We start from the raw sequence: 20,195 nt of genomic DNA, 5'->3' as shown, positions 1-20,195 counted from the left end.
AGGCAACCAGGGGCAAAAGGCATCTGGGGCGCCCAAGATCACAATGGGTGGACCATGAGTACGCAAGCGGCAGCTGGCAGACCTAGTGAGGCGGCGATTGTGGAACAGGGCAGAGCACGCAACCTAGGATCCCACAGAAGGGACTGAGGTCCCACGGAGAACGGAGCTACCGCCATTGTTCCCTCCCACCCGCGCCCCCACATGCAACGTCACAATCTAGCAACTGGGGTGCTCAGCCCTGGTGAACACCTAAGGCTCCACCCCTCACCGTAACAGGAGTGACCAGATAAAAAAAAAAAAAGAGAGAGAGAGAGAGATGGCTCAAACAGAAGAACAAATCAATGCCCCAGGACTCATCTTTTTAGGCAACCAAGAGATAGCCAATCTATCAGATGCAAAGTTCAAAACACTGGTGATCAGGAAACTCACAGAATTGGTTGATTTGGGGCACAAATTAGATGAACAAATGCAGGTTACCATAAAAGAAATGAAGGAAAATGCACAGGGAACCAATAGTGATGGGAAGGAAACTGGGACTCAAAATAATAGAGTGGACCAGAAGGAAGAAAGAAACAACCAAACAGGAAAGAATGGAGAAATAAGAATTAAAAAAAAAAAAAACAAAAATGAGAAGCTTAGAAACCTCCAGGACATCTTTAAAGGTTACCACATCCGAATTATAGGGGTACCAGAAGGGGAAGAGGAAGAGCAACAAGTGGAAAACTTATCTGAACAAATAATAAAGGAGAACTTCCCCAATCTGGCAAAGGAAATAGACTTCCAGGAAGTCCAGGAAGCTCAGAGAGTCCCAAAGAAGTTGGACCCAAGGAGGAACACACCAAGGCACATCATAATTACATTAGCCAAGGTAAAAATGAAGGAGAGAATCCTAGAAGCAGCAAGAGATAAGGGGACAGTCACCTACAAAGGAGTTCCCATCAGACTGTCCGCTGATTTCTCAAGAGAGACCTTACAGAGAAGAAGGGGCTGGAAAGAAGTATTCCAAGTCATGAAAGACAAGGATCTATATCCCAGATTACTCTATCCAGCAAAGCTTTCATTTAGAATGGAAGGGCACATAAAGTGCTTCTCAGATAAGGTCAAGTTAAAGGAGTTCATCATCACCAAGCCCTTATTTTATGAAATGTTAAAGGGACTTACCTAAGAAAAGAAGATAAAGAAAAAACATGTCTAGTAAAAGGACAGCAAACTCACAATTATTAACAACCACACCTAAAGCAAAACCAAAAGAAACTAAGCAAACAACTAGAACAGGAACAGAACCACAGAAATGGAGACCACATGGAGGGTTAGCAACAGGGGAGTGGGAGGAGGGGAAAGGGGGAAAAGGTATGGAGAATAAGTAGCACAGATTGTAGGCTGAAAATAGATAGGAGGAGGGTAAGAACAGTATAAGAAATGTAGAAGCTAAAGAACTTGTAAGTATGGCACATGGACATGAACTAAGGGGGGATGTGGGTGTACAGGGTGGAGGGAATTGAAGGGGGGAAATGGGACAACTGTAATAGCATAATCAATAAAATATATTAAAAAAACTTAAGAGATCAGACAGGATGACACAACACTGTCACTAGGTCAGTTCTTCCCAACTTGACCTGCAGATTCCATGCAATCCCAGTCAATTTCATAACAATTTTGTGGATATCAAGAGACTTGATTCTAAAGTTTATATGGAGATGCAAAGGAGATGGATAGTCAGTACAATATTGAAGGAGAAGACAACATCACAGGACTGACACTATCACACATCAAGACTTACTATAAAGCTACGATAACTGAGATGATGTGATACTGGTAAAAAGAAGAAACAAATAGATCAAACAGAACAGAACAGAAAGCCCAGAAATTGACCCATATAAATACAGTCAACTGATCTTTGATAAAGAAGCAACAACAATATAGTGGAGACAACATTTTTTAAAAAATGGTGCTATAACAATGAAACACCCATATGCAAAAGAAAAGGATCTAGACAAAGAACTTACATTCTTCAAAAATTTAATTCAATATGGATCATAGATCTAAATGTAAAATGCAAAAGTATAAAATTCCTAGAACAAAGGAGAAAATCCAGATGACCTTGGGTACGATGACTTGTTAGATTCAATACCAAGGTACAATCCATGAAAGGAAGAATTGATAAGCTGGACTTCATTAAAATTAAGAACTTCTGCTCTGCAAATGTCAATGTCAAGGGCATGAGGAGACAAGCCACATACTCGGGGGAAATATTTACAAAGGCATATCAGATCAATGGTTGTTACCCCAAAATATACAAAGAATTCTGAAAACTCAACAGTAGAAAAATTAACAGTCAGCCCATTAAAAATATGACCCCCAAACCTAAACACACACCTCACCAAAAACGATCCACAGTTGTCAAGTAAGTATGTTAAAAGATGCCCCACATAAGCTTCCAGTCAAGATGGCAACATAGGTAGACATGACTCACCTCTTTGCACAACCACATCAAAATTACAACTGAAATAAAGAACAACCATCACTTAAGAATGTCAGAAACCGATTTGAATGGAGGTTTGACAAGTACAGAATTGAAGAAACCACATCCAACCAGACTGGTAGGAGGGGCACGGACCTGGAATGGACTGGCCCCACACCCACATGGATAAAAATTCAAGAGGAGTATCTCTGGAGTGAGGAATCCTAGACCCACACCAGGACCCCTAGTTCAGGATTCCAGTGCCAAGAAGATAAGTCCCCACAACTTCTAGATGTGAAAACCAGTGGGAGTTGAGTCGGTGGAGGAGGCTGCTGGAGCCCTAAGCAGGTCCTCTTAGGGAACCCACACACAGACTCACCTATTCAGACTCGCTCCCCCTGAGCTCCAAGCAACATGGTGGCAGCTTGAAGGGCACCAGTGGTACACAGGGAAGACTGAAGTGTCTCGCACTGGGAACGGCAGAGGCCACTGTCCCTTTTCTGAGCCCTCCCCACTACAGAGCCAGTAGACTGGTGCCACATCTGAGACTCCATCAATCTAGTAAACATTGTGTGACCCACCTTGGAGATCTAGACCACCTTGGAGATCTAGAGGCTCCACCCACCCAATTTATGGGCCCACCCAAGCTGCTTTTCCATATGAATGGCTGGTATTGGCTCCTAAATCCTATCAAACAAGAAACAGTTGGCTTCACTAAGCCCTAGCAGCAGCCAGCCTCAATTCACAGCTTGGCTTTACCTGGGAATCTCCAAGCCCAGCACAAGCAGCAGCCATCTCAGACTGCTTTACAGCTCAGGCAGGATGGCCCTGAGAAAAACACAGGTGGGAGCTCACTTGTCCACAGGGCCAACACACCCAGTGGACAGCGACGGGCCACACTGGAGCACTACCGCCCTGGCCTTACACAGCAGATCCTTCACCTCTTAGAGACTGGTCAGTAGTCACAGCTAGTCCTTGCAGCTGAGTGGCCTGGGTAAATCCCTCCCACCGATCCGCCAACAGCCAAAAAAGGCTCAATTACAAGAGAAGGGAGTACTCAGTCCACACAAACGGCACACCTCAAGTACGTAGCTTGAGTGATAGGCGAGGCTGTGCCACTGGACCCCACAGGACAGCTACTTACTGCATTAGGTCATACTACTACACACACAGATTCAAAGCAGCTCTACCTAATACATAGAAACAAACACAGGGAGGCTGCCAAAATGAGGAGAGAAAGAAACATGACCCAAATTTGTTGAAAAAACAAATCAAAATTCAAAAAAAAGAGCTAAATGAAATGGAGATAAGCAATCTGTCAGATGCAGAGTTCAAAACACTGTTCATATGGGGGCTCAAGGAACTTAGGACGTCAGCAACATAAAAAAGACCCCGTCAGAAATTAAGGATACACTAATTGAAATAAAGAACAATTTATAGGGAAAAAAAACAGTAGAATGGATGAAGCTGATAATTGAGCCAATGATGTGGAATACCAGGAAGCAAAAAACAACCAATCAGAACAAGAAGAAAAAAGAATCCAAAAAATATACGGATACTATAGCACCCTCTGGGACAACTTCAACAGGTCCAACATTCGAGACATAGGGGTGCCAGAAGGAGAAGAGATATAGCAAGAAACTGGAACTCTATTTGAACAGTGAAAAAAACTTCCCTAATTTGGTGAAACAAATAAACATGCAAGTCCAGAAAGCACAGAGCCCCAATTATGATGGAAGCAAAGAGGTCCACCCCAAGACACATCATTATTAAAAGGCCTAAGGTTAAAGACAAAGAGAGACTCTTAAAAGCAAGAGAAAAGAGGTGACAGAAGTTTGCCAGATGGGAGGGAGAAGAATGGGTGAAAAGGTGAGGGAATTAAGAAGTGCAAGTAGGTAGTTACTGAATAACCATGGTGATGTAAAGTACAGTACAGGAAATAGAGTAGTCAAAGAACTTACAGACATGACCCATGGACATGAACAATGGTAGGGGAATCCCCCTGACGGAGTGGCTGGTGATAGATGGAGGGGAGCAAAGGTGGAAAAATCAGATAACTGTAATAGCATACTCAATAAAATACAATGAAAAATTAAAAAATAAAAAATTAATAAAAGATGCTCCATGACATGTCACCAGGGAACTGCAAATTAAAACACGCTACTACACACCTATTAGAATGGCCAAAACCCAGAACACTGACAACACCAAATGTTGACAAAGATATGGAGCAGCAAGAAATCTCATTCATTGATGGAGTGAATGCAAAACAATATAGCCACTTTGGAAAAACAGTTTGTCAGTTTCTTACAAAACTAAACATAAGCTCCAGCAATCACACTCTTTGGCATACATACAAAACTTACATACACCCCATTAACACACTCCTTGGCATTTACAAAAAGGAATTAAAACAGGGGCGTCCAACCTTTTGGCATCTCTGGGCCACAGTGGAAGAAGAAGAGTTGTCTTGGGCCACACATTAAATACACAAACACTAATGAAAACTGATGAGAAAAAAAAAAGATCCATGCATAATTTTTGTGATACCTGCCACCACAGATAAGCAAAAATATCCTCATATAATAATCCTTATTATGTAGCAGCCCTTTCGATAATCTTTTAAAATTGTCAAGCAGGTCCCAAGTTTGTGATCACTGATATAGAAAATGTACACATCTAAGTTATAAAACTTAGTAATAAAACTAAGTAATGTTTTAAGTAAATTTATGATTTTGTGTTGGGCTGCATTCATAGCCATCCTGGGCCACATGCAGCCCATGGACTGGACACCCCTGAGTTAAAAACATGTTCACACAAAAACTCGCACATGGATGTTTACAGCAGCTTTATTCATACTTGACAAAACTTGGACACAACCACAATGCTCTTCAGTAGGTGACTAGATAAACTTTGATATATCCACACAATGAAATATTAATTAGCACTAAAATAAAAAAGCAAAGAAAAGAAAAAAAAAGAGCTATTGAGCCATAAAAAGGCATGGAGTAACTTTAAATGCACTATTAAGTGAAAGATATCAATCCGAAACAACTGCATACTGTATAACTCCCAACTATATGACATTCTGGAAAAAGCAAAACTATGGAGACAGCACAAAGATCAATGGTGCCAGAAGCTGGGAAGAGGCAAGGATGAAAAGGTAGAAAAGAGGATTTTTAGGGCAATAAAACTATTTTACACAACACATTTCTCAAAACTAATCCCATATATATTTCCCATATATATGGGATTATATACACATGGAATGTACAACATGATGAGTAAACACTAATATAAACTATGGACTTCTGAGTAACAATGATATAATAATGTAGGGTGATCGGTAATACCAAATGTACCTCTCTGGTGCAGTACATTGAGCATATATATGAGGACCAGGGGTTTATGAGAACGCTGTACTTTTCACTATAAACCTAAAACTGCTCTAAAAAATAATGTCTGTTAAAAAAAAAAAAGTTAACAAGACCATGGACAGAAATAGGATATTATGATCCAAAAATCAAGAGGAAACAAGTTAACAGAAACAGGTCCCATGATCACCCAGATGTTTAAGTAGCAGGAAAGCTTTACAATTTCTATTATAAATGTGTTAAAGATTTAAAGGACAAGATGATCATACTAGGTAAAAAGTAGGATTTCAGTAGAGAAAAAACTAAAACTCTGAAGCTGAACATCCCGTAACAGGATTAGAAGCATTACTTTCATATGTAAAGGAAACTGTATCTTACAGAAAATGTTAAATACAAACTAAGAAAAACCACTAGTATAAAATGACATATAATAAACCTCTTATATCTTAGAAAGAAAAAGAGTTATTTTCTGTTTTCCAAATGAAGAATGATCCACTTTAGCACCTAAATTCAGTAAGGTATATAATTCTACATGCAAATCTAGTTACTAAACCTCTAATTGCCACAATAAATTCAATGCTTTACATATTTTGAAGTATTTTGCTAATAATTTTATTTTACCTAACCTGTATCAAATACAGAAAATATGTTCTATGTCATCCAAAAGATATTTATAGTAGTAATTCCCAATGATTTAAAATAAACAAATACCAAGGTTGTCAAAGCCCAGGAAAATCTTCTGGCTTAATCTCATTTTTATATGAGATAACTAAGACCACTCTCCTGCAGTTTTGGATCAAAATTCACTCTTTAATTCATTGTACTCATTGCCCTGGCTAGTGTGGCTCAGTGGATTGAGTGCCAGACTGCAAACCCAAAAGTCACCAGTTCAATTTCCGGTTGGGGCACATGCCTAGGTTTTGGGCTGGGTCTGCAGTTGCATGTGAGAGGCAACCAACAGATGTTTTACTCCCTCTCTTTCTCCCTCCCTTCTTCTCTCTGAAAATAAGTAAAATTTTAAATAAAAAATGATTCCATGTACTTGTTGAGCCCCTACTGCTCACTGGCAGGAGCTCTTTAATATGCCAAATGGATTAAAAACAAAACAAAACAAAACAACTCTGCTTTGACAGGGCTTGTACTTTAGTGGGAAATATTGTATATACAACAAATTTCCAGAGTGTGATAAATGATATAAAAAATAAAACTAATACAATAGAGTAGGGATGGGGGGGAGGGACTGTGCAGTACTGGGTAGTGAAGGAGGGAATCTCCACAACAGTAAGATCAGTCTGAATAAAGAGAGCAAGGGTGTAAAGATCTGAGAGAATACTCTAGGAAAAGGTAAAGTTAAGTACAAATATGCTAAAAATGGCATGTGGTTGGAGTGGTTTAAGGACAGAAGCAAAAGCTATGTTGGAGTATATTAAGTAAGAAGAGTGTCAGAAGATGAGATGAGAAAAGGTGAAGTATGTGAAGGTGGATGCCACAGTAAATAAATACTCAGGATTTTAACCTGTGTGTGATGAGAGCTCAATGGAGAATTTTAAGTAAAGGACATAATCTAATTTAAATTTCTAAGACTGCTGTCAACACCATGGAGAAAGACTGCAGGGAAACAGGGAAAACCAGTTAGGAAAGCATTACATGAGTGGTCCAGGTAAGAAATGATGGCAGCTTGGCTCAGAGTAGTAGCAGTGAACATGACAAAAATGGGAGGACCTGAACTCTATTTAAGGTGAGTTTTGCTAATGTAATGAGTATAAGGAATATATAAAGAGAAAACTAAAAGATTATTCGAAGTTTTCAGCTTGAGGTATTGAGTATAGGGAAACAGAGAAAGAACAGACAGGAGAAGTTTTTATTTGCCACTAGATAATGTTACAGATTTCCCCTCACCAGAGTTTGTGAAGTCTTTTTAAAAATGTAAAACTTTGTTGCAGGTAACATTTATTTTAAAGGCATTTTTCCTCCACTATATACACTCCCATCCCAGAGCAAAATTACTTTCTGAGTTAAGATTTACAGTGCTGGTCCCATCCTATATGTATACATTATAATATTCTAAGTCTTTTAAGACAATGAATTAGAGAAATGAAAAATCAGAGTCAGGGAAGACAGAATCACAAACAAGACATAAAACATTTGGTAATTTTTATGTAATTCCTACCCATTTCTAAATACGATTTCTCTATTTTCAACAGGGTATCTCAGCCTTACCTTTAAGCAGGGAAACTCAGACCAAATTCTCTAACCTGGTTCTGAGTCCTCCTACCTGCTCCCTATTCCCCAATGATGACAAAGAACAGTTCTAAGGGCCAGGGCTATTTTGCTTTAGATTCTTTCCCATTTCCAACATGTTACAATTTCTATTCCTGCTCTACTATTTACTTTACTTTTCTCTAATACCCAGTTTTCTCTCTTTGCTAATCATCTTTCAAAGGAAGACAGAATATTCAGAAGTAAATTTACATGTATTCAAATTTCACGTAAGAGAAATTAAAAGTTTAAGCATGTGTTACTGGATCATGGTTTCCTTGACTCAGCTTTCTGCAGCAGCACTGTTCAACAGAACTCTGTGACAAAACAGATGTTCTACATCTACAGTAATAGGGGACCCTGAGCATTGGCTAGTGTACCTGACGAACAGCATTTTAAATTTTATGCTTAGTGCTACTGTACTGGATAGTACAGCTCTGTGGGCAATCAGGGATCTATCAGATCTTTCTTCAAAGTTTTCCTTGTCATAAATTTTCCCCCGTTTCCACCAATGCCATAATTCAGCACTACACACAGCTTCCCCTACTCTCCCTATATACCACTGAAACATTTCCTTCCTTACACAACACCAAAATATTACTTCAACATTATTTAAACTTAACTGTCTGATTCACAATGCTCAAAATCCTTCAACATCTAAAAGAACAGAAAGAATAAAGTCTACCTAGCACTCAAAATCAAAATATCACAATCTGATTTGATGCAACTTTTTAGTGTTATAGCCTACAAAAATCTCTAGTTCAGTAAAAATGATCTACTCATTATTCCCAACAGTGAATGTTAAGCTTTCTCATTAGTTATACTATGCGACCTCCTTATAAACAATTTTTTAAAATACCAAATCTTAATTCCTCTTCACCCATGGAAACAAGCTCCCCTCTCATCACTGCTCTAGCAAAGTATTACTTTTAAACTGCAAAGCTAATTTACATTTTATCTAAATAGTTAATACTGACATATGGCTTTAAAAGTTACTTCAATATTTTATTGTTAACTTCTCATTTCTTTCAGGCTTTGTTCCTAAACTTGAAGGCAAGGGTATATCATATGCCTTAAGAGTAGGGGCCTACACCTTCACAGAGCATCAGTCAGATGTTAATTCAAAAAAGATTAAAAACAGAGAAAAAAGGATTAAGTTAGGAGTTTCTCTGTAAAGAATCCAAACATTATTCCTCTTCTGTATTACTAAAAGCTCAAAATAAAGTTGAGTTCTAGATAAGTTCCTGGCCTGGCAGTATGACTCAATGATGTAGGGGGAATTTGTTCTGCTTTCTCTTTACACCTTCAGGAAACAGCACCTTAGTTCATAAAGGGAAACTGATGTGTTCTCAGGTCTAAAACAGAGTCCAGATCCCCCTGAAGTACTAGCAGGCTCCTTCCAAAATAGGTTTTAGTAAATCAGATAAAATGCATTTCCTCAAAAGACCCGGCGGGTATATCTCAATTAGCTGGAGTGTCGTTCTAGAGACAGAAAGGTCCCAGGCTGGGTTCCTAGACCTGGCATATATCCAGGTTTCGGGTTCAATCCTCAGTGAGGGTAGGAGAAGGCAAACAATAGATGTTTCTCTCTCTCTCCCCCACTTTCTCTCTCTCTAAAAAGTAATGAAAAAATATCCTCTGGTGAGGAAATTGTGTCAATGAGGCAAATGGAATACAATGAAGAAGACAAAAAGAGTACCATCACTCTTTCCCCTACCCCAGACCAAAGAAGATAAGGAAAAGAATGTATTTTAGTAAACCAAAAATGGGTTTACTGGATATTAATTTCTACTATGACTGTATAATTTAAATATTATTTTAATCTTTCGAAAATAGGTCTTTAGCCATTTTTAACTGTCATAAACATTTATCATGTCTAAGGGAAAATTTTTACCCTAAGGAAAAGCTACTTATTTTCTAAGGAATGTTTGATTATAACTTTAAAAATAAAACTTTGTCTAATTTATTCTTTTTTATATAGTCTTAAGTAGAACAAAACTTCATTTCAGGTCCCTGAACACTCTCTATTTGAAACGAATTAAAGCCACAGCACCAAATGACTTCTTTTCTATGTGCTTCTCTCCGAGAAACAAACATAAAATATAATTGGGATTAAACAAATTTAGTTTGTCAGACACTTTAGAGTACTTAATATTCAATTATACCTTAACAAAAAACGGAGGAAAAGGCACTATGCTAAAACACAATACTAAGTACCCAATAAGCATTTAATGTCACAACCTAAAATCCAGAGCTGTGATCACGGAGCAACATCTTCAATATGAGTATATTTTTATTCTCTTTCCATACACTAAAAAAGAATGCTACACTGTTTTGGAGGACTTTCTACCTTAGACTCTGTATATACCTACATTTGAAAAAAGTGAAAAGAATAATGACCCTGATGTTAACAAAGGATGTCCAACGGCTAAACTCAATTCCTTCTCTTGAGCTTATTTCAAAAATAAATCAAATAACCTATAGCTCTGTCCCATCAAGGGAGAAAGGGGAGGAGGAGGAGGAAGCTGGGGCACAAATCAGTTTTCCCTAAATTGCTACATTACTTCATAGTTTATAAGACCTAGAATTTGTTTAGAAGGAGATGACTTCACCTTGTTTCATAAACCAATTTCCCTTTGTATTGTAGAGAGCAGAGTGCATATATCCTAATTGATTTCCTTAATGTTTCTGTCAGAAATCAAGAAACTCCCTTACAATGAAGAATAAGCCTTTTAAGCATAATCGTTTATAATTTTAGGAAACTGATGACAAGAATCAAATAATGTAAATTAAGCAGAACTCATTTAAACTAAGTTCTAGCAGAATCACATGTTAAAAAAAAACCTGAAATAATTTTTATCCCTGAAGTGCTCCATAATTTAGCTACTTAACAGAAATATTTTTCAAGTTGTAAGGATATTAATATAGGCAAATTGGAAAAATACAAAGTTCAAATAATAGATCCATATCTAAGCTATAAATATTCTATGTCTACACACCTTATATTTTATTTAGTTAAATGGTAGGAAGGGGTGTGTATGGAAAAGGTACATGAAATAAGGAATATAAAGGATCACCACAGTAAGGACCCATAAAAAGAAAATCCCACCTATCTTGGGTAGAAGTATCTGGATAAATGAAACAATGAATATGAATCCTTCAACCAAAGGTAAGGAGACAAATTTAACTGAAGTCAATAGAGATCTTTAAATAATCCAACATCTGGTGCCTATACACATATAAAAAGGTCTACATGAAATGAATTTGTGATCTCAGTTCAGATATCCTGGAGGTCTTATTAATGTGAGTGTACAGTACTGAAGGTAACATGTATGGAATAAAAACAGATTCCATTTCAGATACAGATAAACAGCAATTACATTAAATACTATTTTCATAAAATACCTAAAATGATCCAAATTATTTAGAACAGCTATTTACTGAAAAAAAATAGTAAGTAATACCTATTATGTCTCAGGTGTACAAACATTAAAAATATATACTAGAGCATATTTACTTTGTGGGATTTTTTTTAGTACACTATAAATTCTGAGGTCTTAACCTTCTTTTTAAATTTTATAAAGAAAGCCTCTTATGATAGCAAAAAAGAGAAGGTAAAGGAAATCCCCAAATCATCTATTTGATATAATATATAACACTATCAATCCCCAAATAAAAAGTTGTGTCAAGCCATATAATATTAAACAGACTGAGCAATAGCTAATAATTATTAAAATCAAAAGAAACTTTAAAAAGTACTCAAGTTGAATAGCATGACTTGTTAGAAGAGATACATTAACTACCTTAAAAATATAACTTAAAAAAATCCCACAACATAAACCAGACAGAATAAATTAGCTGGTTTTTATATTTAGCTTTGTTTTAAAAATAAGCCCCACATATATAAGGGGTTTGTATAATATTGCCATTTCCTAAAAAAAAGACATAATCAATGACTTAAATTTGGCAGTTCATCCCTTTAAAATCTTGCATTTTAGAAATCATGAACTGCACTTACCACATATTTTACAGCACTTATAAACTGGTTGTGAAAGAGCAGATGCTGTGTCTCATCTTCTGGATTCGAAGCTGTATAAAGCATGCCACAAACATTACAGGAAACTGCTCCAAATCTTTTTTGTCCAGCATCCTATTTAAAAAAAACAAACAAAATGGGCTTTTTTTCTCCCAAAAGAATAATTCTAGGACATTAGCCTCTAAAGCTATGGTGTAAAAGTAAAGTGAGAAGTACTTAATCTATAATAAGTAACATACAATGTTGATTACAAAAATGAAATGTTAATCTTTGAAATCTGTGTGCAATTTTATCACAAACTGTTTCCATTTTAGTAATCTGATCACTCTGCACGGCATTAAATAACAATTGAAAGGAACTGAGAAATATCTTTAACACAAACTATCATCTTAGTCCTAAATCCCCCAAATAGCAAAATACTCTACAAATGAGTATTTTTTATCTGCAATATTTATACTGCTGAAGTTTAGAGAAAATAGTGTTGTACACACTCTTTAATACCTTAAAAATCTGTTCTCTTTAATGATTTTATTCTCATTGGTAGATATTAAAAACAGTATTTTGATGTCACCTGAAAATCTTGAGAAAAGGTAAAATTAAATCTTTATATTAAATACATACCAAAGACTGACTACAATCATCTATTCTCCAGTAATTCATGCTTGCACTGTGGAAAAGTACCTGTTTACAAAGTGTTTTCTATTCTTGGCCTTACTCAACAAGAAAATTTCAGCAAAATGATCTAGCTTTAAAATTTTTTAAAAATCCTTTTTATCTTTCTGCTCTAAACCTGTGGTGCTATTTGAACTAATTTTTGAAAAAAATAAAATAGAATCTAAGATAACAGTATCTTCAGTGCCTTAAAACTAGGGTCAAATAGCAAAGAGAAATCAAATGGTAAATAAAACACTCTATAAAACTAAAGGGAAGTTAATTCTAAATGACTCAAACTATTTAAAAAATTAGTTACCTGCAAAATCATTTCAGGCAAAAAAAACAATTTGTAATTGTGGTAAAGATACACACACAACATGATATTTACCATGTCACCGTACATGGTTCAAGTGTACAGTTCAGTAATGTTAAGTATCTTTCCAGTGTCATACAACCAATCTCTGGAATCCTTTGTATTTTGCAAAACTGAAACTCTACACTCATTAAACAGCTCCCCAATGCCTGTTCCACCCAGCTCTAGGTAATCACCTGGTTTTTGAAGACTTCCCTCAGAAAGACAATGAAAAAAAAAAAAAAGGAGTGTCTGCAGTGAAGGCACTCTAGGGACTTTGACATGCACAGTTCAGCACAGACTTGCCCTGTTGGCTGTCCTCCCCCTGCATTCAGTGAATGTGTTCTGGGCCTTTCTGTCTCTATGAAATTGACTACTCCAGGTACCTCACAGAATTGGAATCACACAGTCTTTGTCTTTTAGTGACTGGCTTATTTCACTAATTATCCTCGAAGTTCAACCGTGTTGTAGCATGTGTCAGAATTTCCTTCCTTCTTAAGGCTGAATAATATTCCATCATGTGTATAACCTGCATTTTGTTTATTCATTCATCCACTTAGTTTTCATAGTAATGAGTAAGCATTTCTGCCCCAATTTCCTCACCGATCAATGGGAAATAATGGTAGTATTGATCTCATGCTTTCAAAATATGGCTTAACTTAAAATGAGTGGAGTACACAGAAAAATATATTCAAAAAGCCTTAGCTGTTATCATTATCATCATTGCCACTACCATCATCACCATCTCCTGACCAGCACAACCCAATAGAAATGTGATCCACAAATGTAATTTTAAATCTTGTAGTAGCCACATTAAAAATGCAAAAGGAAAGTGAAATTAATTTTACAATGTATTTAACAAAACCTATTCCAAATATTATAATTTTATCATGTATTAAATATTTTAAAAACTTATTAGTGATTTACTTTACATTCTTTCTTTTTACCCATCTTTGAAATGTAGTATTTATATTTACACTTACAACATATCCCAATTCTGATGAGCCACATTTCAAATTCTCAAAGCCAGATGTAGCTACAACATTGGACAGTGAACTCCTAGGTTCTACTAGTCTAGTCCTTTTTCACTAATTTGACAACAGAAACATTATTAAATTGGATAAAACAAATCTTTCCCTCACTAATCCCTCTCAAAAATGTCTAGACAATTCTTGAAAAGTTGTTCTCCCACATTAACCTTAGAATCAACCATCCAGTCCCCATAAGTCCTATTGGTTATGTTGACAGAAACTACATTAAATGTCCCTATTATTTTGGGTCTCTTCATTTTTTTATATTGTGTTCACTCAAATTGATTTTTAATCAATGAAAACATCCTCTCTTTTCTACCTTGCAACCAAATTGCAAAGTACCTATGTTCTATTTCAAATTAACTATTAATTTATCCTCCCGTAAAATGTAGTTTTAAAATTATAACATCTACTAAAATATAGATATTTAAAATCATCTTATGTATTAAGATCCATGTTATTTTAATATTTAAACCAACTACTAAAAGACAGTTCAAATGACATGCTTAAAGTAACATATAAAATAATCAATGTTATAAATAAAACTAAATATTTAAATTTGAATGTTTATTATTTTATTATTTGTTATGATGGACTCACTACTTGGGGGTTGGGGAAAATTTGACATGATTATCAGGAGTACTGCTATAGTGAAAATCTATGGTGCCAAAAAGAATAAAAGATATGAATTTATTCTTTAACAATGCATAAATAAAATACTTATGACAACACCTCACCAAAAAGGTCAAGTTGTATACTTACTATGATCAACTGTTTTTCATCAGCTTTCTCTGCTTCTTTTAATTTCAAGTCTTTTGGGATTGTTATCTCCAAATGGGAATTACACTTAGGCCAAGAATGATTTGGTGGTGTTTCTCTTTAAGAAAACAAAACAAAACAAAACAAAAAATCTATTAAATGTTATAGATCTGTATCACTGCAAATTACTGGAGGGAAAAAAATAACTTATTTTCTACCTAACACTGACAAATTTTAACTCCAAAGGCAAAAAACTAACCTTTTAAAAATCAGGGATGAAAAACCCAAGAACACTACTAAGGTTCAAAAATTAAACAAAAAACTGTAGCGTTTACTGTAATTTGAGTAAGTTTTAAAGTTTTAACCACCTGAGTAACTACAATTTGTCCTAAACACTTGTTTTCAGTAATCTGTAAAGTAAAATAAGTCAGATTTAATTTAATTCTGACATTAAAGATACAAGAAAAAGCTTCTGAGCTACTTCAAACACAGAATTTCACGGGGTTTGAATAAAGGAGTTTTTTCAAATGCCTGCTCCAAGAATAAGAAGGTAACAACCACTTGGGAGGTTAATTTGGCAATGCAGGTTAAGTCAGTCCAACAGCTATGAAATTTATCCTAGATGTAAATCACATAAGTGGGTAAAGATATATTTCTTACAGGATTTTTTTTTTAAGTATACTTCTTACGGGACTTTTTTTTTATAGGAATAAACTAGAAGTCACCAAGATGTCCATAATGTGAACTGTTAAGTAAGGAATAAAATCTAATGCAGATTTAAAAAGAATGAGGTAAGATAGTAAAAAAGACGCCCATAATACAATAAGAAAAGAAAGTTATAAAACAGTATATATAGGCATAGAAAAAAAATATACAATGAAAAAGAGAATCTGTGAATATAACTGTCTATGTAAAAAACTGAGGGTTACAAGCGTAACTTTCTGGCAGGAAAAAAACCTGTAAATCTCAAACTTACAGGTTAAAATCCTTAAATTCTATAAAAACAGGAAGGCAGATCAAAAATTCAGTGGCTTATGCTTAGCCCCCAAGTCATCAAAATAGTTTTGGTTCTCCCAGAAATAGAATATTAAATCGATGAGGGATCATTTGATCTGCCTGACAGACCCCTGCTATCCCCCCTAAGGAAAGTAACTGCATAACCAACCCACCTTTTTTGCCCACTCTCTTCTGATGATTAATTTTGTACAATTGCTCAAAGCTCCTTTCTATCTGCTAGAGTGAATGCTGCTCAACTCGAAGTGGCTTTGCTCAAATAAACTTAAAATTTTTAATACACCTCACTTTATCTTTTAGCTGTTGTCATATTTACACCTATGAAGGGGGACCCAAACAAACCTGAAATTATCTTCCGGAGGGTAGGCCCCTTGTAGTATAAGATTCCCCGCTAGGTGAGTGTTCTCAGAACCCATCTGTATCAGTGTACCAGCTAGTGTTACTGTGAGAGGCTGTATTCAGCTTCAGTGAATTTTTTTTTTGAAGACTCAATGCATTTGCCCATTTCATGACGGGTGATTTATGAGCACACCTTCCCACACTGCATAGAGTGTTCAGCAGTTTTTGACCAAAAAACTGCATGACTCCTGTGTCCCACCCTCCCTATTCACCCAATCTCGCCCTAAGCGACTTCTTTTTGTTTCCCAGGATAAGAAAAGTACTCAAAGGGAAAGATGTTGATGTGGAAGAGGTGAAAAAAAATGGCAAAAGCACTAAAAGGCATCAAAGCAGACAATTTTTGAGCAGCCTTGATAGGAAAAAACACCTATTATCAAACAGAAAATACTTGGCATCAAATGGAAAATACTTCAAAGGTGACTGAAGTTTAAGCATGTAAAAATAAATGCATAACTCTTTATAAATAAGTTCCAGGGTTTTTTAGAACCCCCCTCATATATTAAACAATTACCTTACCTGTTATCACTGGTCTTAGATGTTTGATTATTGAGTATACTGTGCTGTTTGGGAGGTGAATCTGTAATTTAATTAAGATGGATTATGCATTAAGCGTTGTACTAGCTCTCCATTTAATAGTTCAAAATCACTTTACAGAAGAGGAAAAGCACAATACATTAAATGCTTTATTTTTATTAAAGATCACTTGATAAAATTACAGCCCCTTCCTAAAAATTACTCTTCAGAGAAGAGGCAGAAAAGCCACAAAGATCTAATGGTAGATTAACAGTATGCCTCTAATTTCACCAATATTTACTAGCACTGAACAATAAAGGAAATTATTTAAATGCCTGCATAAATCTATAACTTCTAAATGAAAAGAAACAAAAACATTTCTGCCCTGGCTGGTGTGGCTCAGTTAGTTGGGGCACTGTCCTGTAACCAAAGGTTCAGGATTCAATTCCCCATCAGGGCACATGCCTGGGTTGAGAGGTCAATTCCAGGTCTGGGCGTGGATAGAAAGCAACTAATCGATGCTTCTCTTGTACATCAATTTTTCTCTCTCCCCCCTCCTCTCTCTCTAAAAAAGCAATGAAAAAAATGTACTTTGGTAAGCGTAAAAAAAAAAGTATTTGTTTAAAAAACTGCAGTTTGTAGTTTTAATCACATTAATAAATAATGCAATAACTGATTCATTTTGTAATGCATAAATACATGTCTCAAGTTCACAGTATATATACTGCCCCTTTCCCCACTAAAGGGTTAAATGACATCCAATGTAAGAAATTATCTGACCTCAATATTTTGCTCCAAGTATACCTTCCCTTTAGCAGAGAGAAACCACATGAATTAAGAATTTCTTTTCTATATCCCCTGGTGTTTCATCTGACATAAGTGAGCAAATCCCCATCAACACTTCAAATAACACGTCAAAAAATTTTCACAAGGTTACAAAAATAACTTTTTGTATGTATAGTATAAGTGAAAAAATGTAGCATTTATTAAGTCTTTAATTCAAAGATAGAATCACTAAAATAGAAAACTGGGTGAGGGTTGAAGATAAAAACCTGAAATGGTAAAGCATATTTATATTTGAAAAATACATTTCTACCACTAACTGAAGTAATCCATTAAGTAATACTTCTCCAGAGAGTAAGTCACAAATAAAACATTTAAAACAAAAGAACTTTTAGGAGGTAGTCAAAGAATCATACTTAAGTTCTTTAAACAAGCCAATCGACAGAAACAATTCTCCTTCAAATAATTGTGATAATCACACATTTGAAAAACATAAGCAATGGTTAAAAAGGATTTAATAGGCCTATCTGGTAGCCCATATGGTTTCCTGTTATACTGAAAAACATTTCTGAACACTGTGAAATCCAAACAATATTTTCAAAGTGTTATTACCTGGAAATGTACTCTCCCCTGTATCAAGTTTTGCTTGAGTGAGCAGAGTTGAAACAGTAATGTTATTTTCCACTGGATTGTTTTCCAGCTTAGATTCCAAACATAGGCTGAAATTCTGAACACATAATTCAAAATGTTAATATATGCTTTTATACCAATCTTTGGGTATTACCCCAGTACACTATCAGTGAATTTCAGCATACTAAGAAAATTTAAGATAGTTATTTTTATTTGAAGTAATTCACCTAGATATGCCTTAAAAGTCTCTTCATAATCTCCCCACAAGCTATCATTTCAGCATCAGCTCCCATTATTCCCCTCCATGCTAAAATGAAAAACTTACCTCTCCCACACTATATTCCTATTGTTTGGCCCTATATACTTTTTCTGAGTTTTACCCATCTAGACCTGCACTGCCAAACATAGTAGCCACTGCCACGTCTGACTACTGAGCACTTAAAATATGGTTAGTAGATTGATTTGAGACCTTGTAAAATGTAAATCATACATTGGAATATTAAGACTTAATACAAAAAAATAAAGGCAAAAAGTCACAATTTAAAAAATTGATTACATGTTAAAACAACATTATATTTATATGACAGAATTAATAAAATATACTAACCCTGCCAGTTTCTTTTTTCTTTTTTAAAGTGGCTATCAGAAATTTTAAATGATATATGTGGTTCACATTATATTTCTACTGGATGGGGCTGATCTAGAACACCTTTCTCCCTGTATAAACTCAACTCATTACTTAAAATATTAACCTCTTCCATAAAGCCTTTTCCAAGCTTCCCCATATCCCTGTTCCCAAAATTTCTAATCATTCTCCATCTACTTCGTATCTACCTCTTTCAGGCCCTTATTGAAGCAGGATAAGAAGAGAGGAATATTCCTGGGCAAGTGAAATGGGGAAACTGAGACAAGATAATTAAACAAAGTCAAACAATTTGAACAACTTACAGCCAACTAATAAATCACAAGACTTTATCTTCCCTAACCAAGGACATCTGAGAGCAAATGGTTTATACCAGCCTCCCTAAGCAGAGAATATACACCTTAAACCACCCTGGTCAGGGAGATAGAGGACAGAGACACAATACCATTTGTGCCAGCCAAACCCAAGGATGGGTGAAGTCAGGGGAACAAATCACAAAAACTCAATTAGAGCCAGACAAACCCAAGATAAAAGTAAAACAGTAAAGAAGATCAAAGAATAATCCCAAACTCCCCTATACACTCATTTTGATATTAAAAATGCACCTGGAAAGCTAATGAATATTCTGCTGAAACCCTCCCCTAAGATTCTCCCCCACAGGAGATAAAACCCTCAAGACAAAGGATACTAGTGTGGGCTCACTCTAGAGCACACCCATGCCCCTTCATTGGCATGAACTTATTTCCTCCTAAACTCTAAGGGTCCCCATGAGACTTACAACCGAGGGACAGTGGGAAGCAGCAGTTAGCCCCAGGTTTACCCCCAATCCTGTCTCCAAGGCCGCTTTTCTCTGACTTTCCAGTGAGCTTTTTTACAAAAGCAGCCCCACTATGGCTCACTTCTGTCGCTGTGACTTTCACATTCCAGTGACCTAACAGTAGCCCCACCTGGGTTCACTTCTTTCCTATAACATTCCTAGGGAGCCAAAGCAGAGTGCTACCTATGCTCTCTCCTGTTGCTTTTTCTACACTAAGTCCTTCCTCTGTTTCACTGTCCCCAGCTTTAATAAACTTACTCTCAAAATCACCTGGACTTGTATGGTGAAATCTTTCCTGCATAAAGTCAAGAACCCACACACACTACAAGCCTGCCTTAGGCAGACACACTCCAGGCCCAGTACCTGTCCAGTGACATTATCATTCCTATTTTGAATCAGTTATTTCTTTTTGATTCATTTCCTATAACTCTTAAGTGCAAAGACCATTACTATATTTATCTCTCTATGCC

The 20,195-nt window shown here is 36.0% G+C and overlaps 1 protein-coding gene across 7 annotated transcripts in view; it reads right to left on the bottom strand.

Annotated features, from left to right (window-relative positions):
• Window positions 1–20,195, bottom strand: part of ESCO1 (establishment of sister chromatid cohesion N-acetyltransferase 1) — a 68,341-nt gene that overhangs the window by 23,018 nt on the left and 25,128 nt on the right. For all 7 annotated transcript variants that reach the window (XR_003685370.2, XR_004899259.1, XM_028523738.2 and 4 more), the window contains 4 exons: window positions 18,248–18,362; window positions 16,856–16,916; window positions 14,930–15,044; window positions 12,113–12,244 (listed from right to left, as the gene is read on the bottom strand). Coding sequence is in view for 5 of the 7 variants with exons in the window: in XM_028523738.2 (XP_028379539.1) it covers window positions 12,113–12,244; window positions 14,930–15,044; window positions 16,856–16,916; window positions 18,248–18,362 (423 nt within the window). In the remaining 2 variants the exon portion in view is untranslated. The remainder of the gene's footprint in view (window positions 1–12,112; window positions 12,245–14,929; window positions 15,045–16,855; window positions 16,917–18,247; window positions 18,363–20,195) is intronic.

This window comes from Phyllostomus discolor, chromosome 9 (assembly GCF_004126475.2).
Source record: "Phyllostomus discolor isolate MPI-MPIP mPhyDis1 chromosome 9, mPhyDis1.pri.v3, whole genome shotgun sequence".
Lineage (NCBI taxonomy): Eukaryota > Metazoa > Chordata > Mammalia > Chiroptera > Phyllostomidae > Phyllostomus > Phyllostomus discolor.
This window is presented reverse-complemented; position numbering and strand designations above follow the sequence as displayed.